This window comes from Anomaloglossus baeobatrachus, chromosome 9 (genome assembly GCF_048569485.1).
Source record: "Anomaloglossus baeobatrachus isolate aAnoBae1 chromosome 9, aAnoBae1.hap1, whole genome shotgun sequence".
NCBI classification, from domain to species: domain Eukaryota; kingdom Metazoa; phylum Chordata; class Amphibia; order Anura; family Aromobatidae; genus Anomaloglossus; species Anomaloglossus baeobatrachus.
The window spans coordinates 29,563,618-29,570,605 of NC_134361.1; the positions used below are offsets into that span (position 1 = coordinate 29,563,618).

Genomic DNA, 6,988 nt, shown 5'->3' on the forward strand with positions numbered 1-6,988 from the left:
AATGGAGCGGCAGGTCAGTCAACTGACCCCAACTTTATTTATCCTCTATGGAGTAAAATCTTGAAAGGAAATGAATGGCGTGGCAGTTAAGCATGTGCATTGCCGCTCCATTCCAATGGGGATAAACCTTTACCATTCTGTCGATCAGTGCAGGTCCTAGTGATATGATCCAATGGATATGTGGTAACGTGTGGTCCCTGGGCAATACCCTTGAAGATAGGTCATCAATACCAAATCCATGGATGAACATATGATTAATACAAGTTGTACAGCCGCACAGGGGCCCAAGTGTTAAGAGAGCCCATTTTAACACCAAAATAGGTGGAAATGATGAGCTATTAGACTGCAAAAGGCCCATGTATTGTTTTATAAAAGAGGCCCTTTACAGTCTGTGTATGCTAGGGATCAGATTAGTGGGGATTCTACATCTAGCAACCACCCCATGATCAAATGTTGGCAGCTTCTGTTATGGCCGGTTGTACATAGTGTATAGACCCAGGACGGCACAGCTTCGTACACTGAGTAGTGGCCGTTCTTGGGTACTGCAGCTCAGTTCCCATTGACTTCTATTGGAGTTCACCTGCAATACCTGGGACTGGTCACCACATAGTGATGTCAAGGGAGAAATTTGGGTAAAGATAGCGAATGGTATCTTCATATAGGGTATCAGAGACCGGTGCCGTATTAGCTGTATATCAGTGCCGATATTAATGAATCAGACAAGGATCAGACAAAATGTGTTCTCTCCTTGAGCCAGCGTCATCAACTGAACTCATATATTGGAATAAACTCAATTATACAGAATGCAACTTTAACCTTGAAGCTAGAACAGGGAGTAAGGAGTATTCAACGCCTTAGTTTTTCCCAGCATGTCATGAAACACACCTCTGTTCGTTATACATTCTTTCTGTGTGAATCTACTGATAAGACTTTGCACATTTCACATTCTGGCTTCATTATCTTTGGTTAACCCCTTCCTGAAGCTACAACTTAGAATCATATTATAGGTCTGTGCGATTGCTATATAGACAGACAGATAATTATGCTACTACATCTACATTTTGATTATTTACATACACAGATATTCTTATTACATTTAAACAAACAATTCATAGCTTAGACTACCTTCACAGTGACACACCCACCAGGGCCGTGGGGCACTCGGAACCGGGCCCGTTCTGTTGGGAGGGAGGTCACGGCGGCATGGCCCAACTCCATGACCCTGGTGGTGTTGTTGAAATGACGAGTAAGGGGATATATTTACAGGGGATAATTTGTGACACCATCCATGGTATGCGGCAAGATATAAGCCAACACTGCCTTTCCGTTCCCCTGGGGTTGGTAGAGATGCAGCAGAGGTGGTTCAGCTCTCCACGGGTAGAGCTTAACCCCAGGACAGGTAGTAAAGTTTATGATGTTGATGTTGGTACTTGAAGTCGGGCTGCAGGGTTAAGGACACAGTAAATAACCGGGCAACACAGGGATGCAGTCACAAGTTCTTTACTTACAGTTGGTAGTTCCAGGTTAGCACGACTAGTCAGATACTGCCCTTGGACTGCTGATTCCCGCTGTGGTGGAATCCAGCCGATCTCCGGATAGTTCGGAGGCACAGCCCAGTACACCCTTCTGTATTCCTTCCCTGGTCAACTTCCAGCACTGGCCTCTCCCGCCTGCCCTGTGCCTCCCACATAATGCCCTGAGCCGGTGTCCACAGACCTTGTTTGGGTGGCTTTTCTGCTCAGTCTCTTAGCCCTATGTGGTCACATTCCAGTGGATTCGTGTGCAGTGGTGGCTTCGGTACTTGAAGTAACCGCAGCTTCTGGTTTTGCTAGCTGAGCCTTGTAGTTCTCCACTAGTCTAGGGACCAATACCCCGCTGCAGCCAAGTCCCTCCACACCAGTATGCCAGCTGTGGATGCGAGCCCACGGGTGGATTTCTCACTTCCTATGGCTCTAAGGGCTGTTTCACATCAGCGTTTTTCTGCCGCACTCCCAGATCCGGCACAAGGGCAGTAAAGTACAATACAGTTCACAGACAGTGCGGCAAGCCCCGGTCACATGCTGTCACATGCTCTGGTCACATGACCCTATGTGCCCGGAGCTTGCCAGTGAACTGTATTGTACTGTACTGCCCTTGTGCCGGATCTGGGAGTGCGGTAGAAAAACGCTGATCTGAAATGGCCCTAAGACTCCTTCTTCCCTTCTGGTCCTAGGACAAGCTCCTAAGCCTTCCATTCCCGGGACCTCTCTCCTCCACGTACTCTTCCTTCTCCCTCCTTCTCTTGACTCTCTGTTCTTTCTAGTTTCACTTTCCTCCCTCACACTAAGTGTCCATCCACTAACTAACGCCACCTCCAAGCTGGCTTCGGGACGGTGCTTTCCTTAAGGTGACAGCTTAGTTTGCAACTCGCCCTAACCATGGCCTGATGGAGTGTAGCTAAATTAAGAGAGTGTGGGTCTCAGACTGTGACCTCCTCCTTACACGGGAATGGGGTCCCACACCTCTGACTAAGGTGCAGTACCTCTGTGGCGACTGGACCCTCAGGGGCACCACAATAGCAGATGGAACTGTCCTAATCAGGCTCCACACCCCGTGCACAATCGGCCATAGTTGCAAAACCCATGTGATTTAGAACTCTATAGCCTAATGCATTATATCCATTGCGGCTAAATTACTCAACTTCACATTAATAGTGTTAATTTCTATTATTAAACCAAGACCATAAACACATCAAATCCCTTACATGTGACTCTCATTAATTAACTATTCCTATACACAACACAACACTTAAATAATAAAATAAAACTCAATGCACAAAAAAAGTTTCAAGAATAATGAGTCTCAGGGGACCCGAGAAGAACAAAGGGATCAATTAATGGGAGCGAGGAGAGGTATAAAGTAGCAGTGATCCCAGGACTGCGATATTACTGTATATATACTGGCCTGAAACACACGATTACGGTAATCAACTCCTCTATAGTGGCCTTATCATTGAGATATGCTGTATAAAGCAAAACAGACAACAATCTATAAGAACTACAACTTTGTGGCCAATATATCTGTGGAAATATAATACAATGGCTCTAATATTACTTTTCTTGATCCTATCCAGAAGAGTAAATCAACAAGTACTTCCTGAAGAATTTATTGGTTGTGTATCCACTCATTTCAGATCCGAGTATATTTTAATGCAGATCACATCAAAGAAATCTCCAAGAGACCAGGTGATTATAATTTAAGGATTGGATAAACTTTCATGTGTTTTTTAATAAGTTTTCCAACATGAAACGTTATAAAAGTTTGCAAATCACTTTATTATGGGATTTGTCTTCAATCCTGTAAAAAAATGCATGTACGTAGCTTCCGCCTCCATTTTTTCCCCAGTCTTTATTCCTGGATTGATATCAGAACTCATTTGGAGTACAGCTGTTGGCAGTGATGGGTCAGCCCCTGTCTCCTCCTCTGACTGGGCTGCCTATCAGAACAATGCCCTGCAGCAGCTCCTCCCTTGAGTTAGGGAGACACAGGAACTGACCTGACCCATCACTGCCATCAGCTGTACTCCACCTGAGCACGTTTCGATTTCAGTGGAGATGAAGGCAGGAAAATAGACTGGGGAAAAGCAAGGGAAGGAGCCACTAAGATGCAATTTTTTACAGGAATGAAGAAAATATCATAATAATGTGATTTTAAATGTTCTATAGGTTTATATGCTGGAAAAAAATTTTTAAAAAATAAAATATGTTACTGAATAATTTAGGACTTGGACAGCTTGTTGATTTTCTACTAGGGGAATGTTTTTGTAGAGCAAAAAAAAGGCCATTTACAGAGGGTATGTCTTCACTGGTAAAACAAGAATAAAGTCACAATAAAAGTATCAAACATGGTTTATATGTTCTAAGAACTTCCATTCTTCTTCATACAGCATGTTCTCTAATACCAATCCCCGTCCCCATGTATCCCCAACAGGATAAGGCTGGGTTACCACATCCTGTAGTCACGGATCATGGATTCGTTAGAGATCTATTTGCAAAAAAAATTGTGTAACCACAACTTTTTTGTCCATTGTTAAGTAACGGTTGTCGGCCGGATCCAATTTTAACATGTAGAGTCTACGGACAACAGATCCATTTGTAACAGATCCGTTAAGAAAACAACGGATCCATTACAATGTAAGAATAACGGATGGCTAAATAGTAATCCATTAATGGATCTGCCTTCCATAGACTCCCATATTAAAAAAACGGATTCAGCAGAAATCAGCTTCCCAATTGATCCGTTTTAACAAATGATTACAGGACATGGGAACTTAGCCTAGCTTTGGATTTCACACTGGCGTTAAAAATATTGTAAATAAGAAATTTGCACAAAAAAAAATTTTTAAATTCTGACATGTTGGGTGTATTTGATGACTGGAGTTCAGACATACTGGTCCGATGCAAGTTTCATGGAATTCTTTGGACATGTGACCGCTGCAGACAATCACGGTCTGCAGCATGGCCATGATTGACTGTGGCAATGTAATGTCAGTCTATTTGGTAGCGAGTGCTTGGGCACTGTCTGTCTATTCTGTCTAATGTCTGTCTATTTGGATAGCGAGGGCGGCATGGTGGCTCAGTGGTTAGCACTGCAGTCTTGCAGCCTGGGGTCCTGGGTTCGAATCCCACCAAGGACAACATCTGCAAGGAGTTTGTATGTTCTCCTCGTGTTTGCGTGGGTTTCCTCCGGGTTCTCCGGTTTCCTCCCACACTCCAAAGACATACAGATAGGGAATTTAGATTGTGAGCCCCAATGGGGACAGTGTTCCTGATGTATGTAAAGCTCTGCAGAATATGTTAGCGCTGTACAAAAAAAAAAGTAAATATACATTATATTTTAATTTTTTTGCCATCAGAGTGGAGCCTGTTTTTATAAATGTTGCTAGAGGTCTTTTTTATCTTATAGCTCTACCAATTTTTTTTTTACATTTTTTTTAATGATTTGTCCAACTGTAGACCAAAGAATATTTTACTTAATATGATTACTCGGAAAACCTTAGCTGGAGATGTCATCTCCATTTAACCAGTAGTATAACTTGGAGCTTGGGCATGTGGCTATAATATGGCTTCACTCGAATTGAGCACCCATATAGCACCCATAAGGTATGTAACCAATTCCACATGGTGTCATCAGGATTCAGAAGGTTCTTGTGATGTTGACTATCACTATTTTATCTTAATAAAGTATCGGAGATTCTCATTGTGTTTTATTCCAGGTGTTATAAAGGGATGTAAAAATGAAGCAAAACCAAACAATCATCACATATTTCATCATAAAGGGAATATCCGATGTTCCTCAGCTCCAGGCTCCGATATTTATTCTCGTTTTACTCATTTTTCTCATTGTTCTTTTCGGGAACATGAGTCTTCTTCTCCTGGTCTGCCTGGACTCCCATCTTCACACTCCCATGTATTTCTTCTTGGCCAACCTGTCCATAGTGGACATGACATCTTCCACTGTCACCCTACATAAGATCCTTCTAACGTTCATCACCGGAGATAATACTGTGGTCTACCTGGCCTGTCTCGTACAGTCGTACATGTTTGGGTCCTTATCAGGACATGGGCTTTTCATATTGACGACCATGAGCTACGACCGGTATGTGGCTATTTGTAGACCCTTAAATTATAACATTATTATGAGCTTTAGGATTTGCCTTCTGTTGGCCTCGTTTTGTTGGATATTTGGTTTTATACAAGTGGTTCCTTATGTTTGGATGTTATCCATGATCTCTTGTTACTCCTCCATTGAGGTTGACCATTTTTGTTGTGACCTTGCTGCCTTCATGGACATTGCTTGCAGTGATATCACAATATTGGAAAGTTTGACCATCATACAAGGAATGATCATTTATATAATTACTCCCTTTTTTCTGACTTTTATTTCTTACATTTTCATTATTAAGACCATACTGAAGATACGTTCCAACATCGGGAGAAGAAAAGCCTTCTACACGTGTTCCTCACACCTCACAGTCATCGTGCTGCTCTACACGACTTTGATCTTACAATACGCCATACCTACTCACTTGCTTGGCTCAAAAAAACGTTTTTCTTTGTTTAACACAACTATTGTCCCCGTCCTTAATCCACTAATTTATAGTTTAAAGAACAAAGACGTGAAAACAGCTTTTGTAAGGAGAATTGGAAAGTTGAGACTTTTGCTGTAACTTGACATTTGAAAATTCCATTTTGAATTTCTATTTTCTGTTCTCCGACTTTTGACTATAATTCTAGTAAGGTAGTGATGGTGAAATATTATGGTTAAATGGAAAAAGGCCTATTAAAAAGAAGAATGTTGTATGCTCTTTTCTTTAGAGAGGGAATAAACTAATGAAAATCTGAAGATGGGGGCCTTAGCTGTTGGCCAAAAACTATGTGTCATGCACGGAGTAGGAGATGTTTGTTTGTAACGGGTGACACACGCAATCAGACCAACGGGCGTCTGATGCACTACACACCACAAAAAGGGGGAAATACTGGGGTCATGATACAACGGAGGTCCCTGCCACTAGGAAGTGGGGTGAGGGGGCACCTCATGAACTCACGTCAAGCTGACTCCTGAGCTCCCTAGCGTCCCTATACAGGTTTTTTCAACCTGTCGATGAGCAGGATACCTTGGACCCTCAGCTGATCCTAAACTCGTCTGACTAGTGAGTAGGCCGATGAGTACACTAGACTCACCACTACACTAATAAATACATAGGGAAAGGAAAGACAGACAGAGAAATAAACTGAAGGATACAAAACACTAAGGTAGAAGGTGGTTGGGCACAGGACAAGACCTCATCAGTTCCTTTCACCAAGTTGGCCAAAGTAGAAATGATTCTAACAGCAGCAGGGTCTGATGGGAAAGCTCCAGTATTTAACTTAAATGGGTGTGGGTACAATGTAATTACAGCTGACCAGTCCCTGCTAGGGGCTGCTTGCAACAAAACTGAAATTAATGT

General features: G+C 42.5%; 1 protein-coding gene across 1 annotated transcript; it reads left to right on the forward strand.

Moving 5' to 3' along the window:
* Positions 1-5,275: 5,275 nt before the first annotated feature.
* LOC142251761 (olfactory receptor 5B12-like) lies at positions 5,276-6,208 on the forward strand. Its single transcript, XM_075324812.1, has one exon. It carries the CDS (start codon positions 5,276-5,278, stop codon positions 6,206-6,208), a length of 933 nt encoding a protein of 310 aa, XP_075180927.1.
* Positions 6,209-6,988: the final 780 nt, after the last annotated feature.

Coding starts and splice junctions, on each gene's coding strand:
- LOC142251761 (XM_075324812.1), top strand. CDS start 5,276: ATGAAGCAAAACCAAACAATCATCACATATTTCATCATAAAGGGAATA.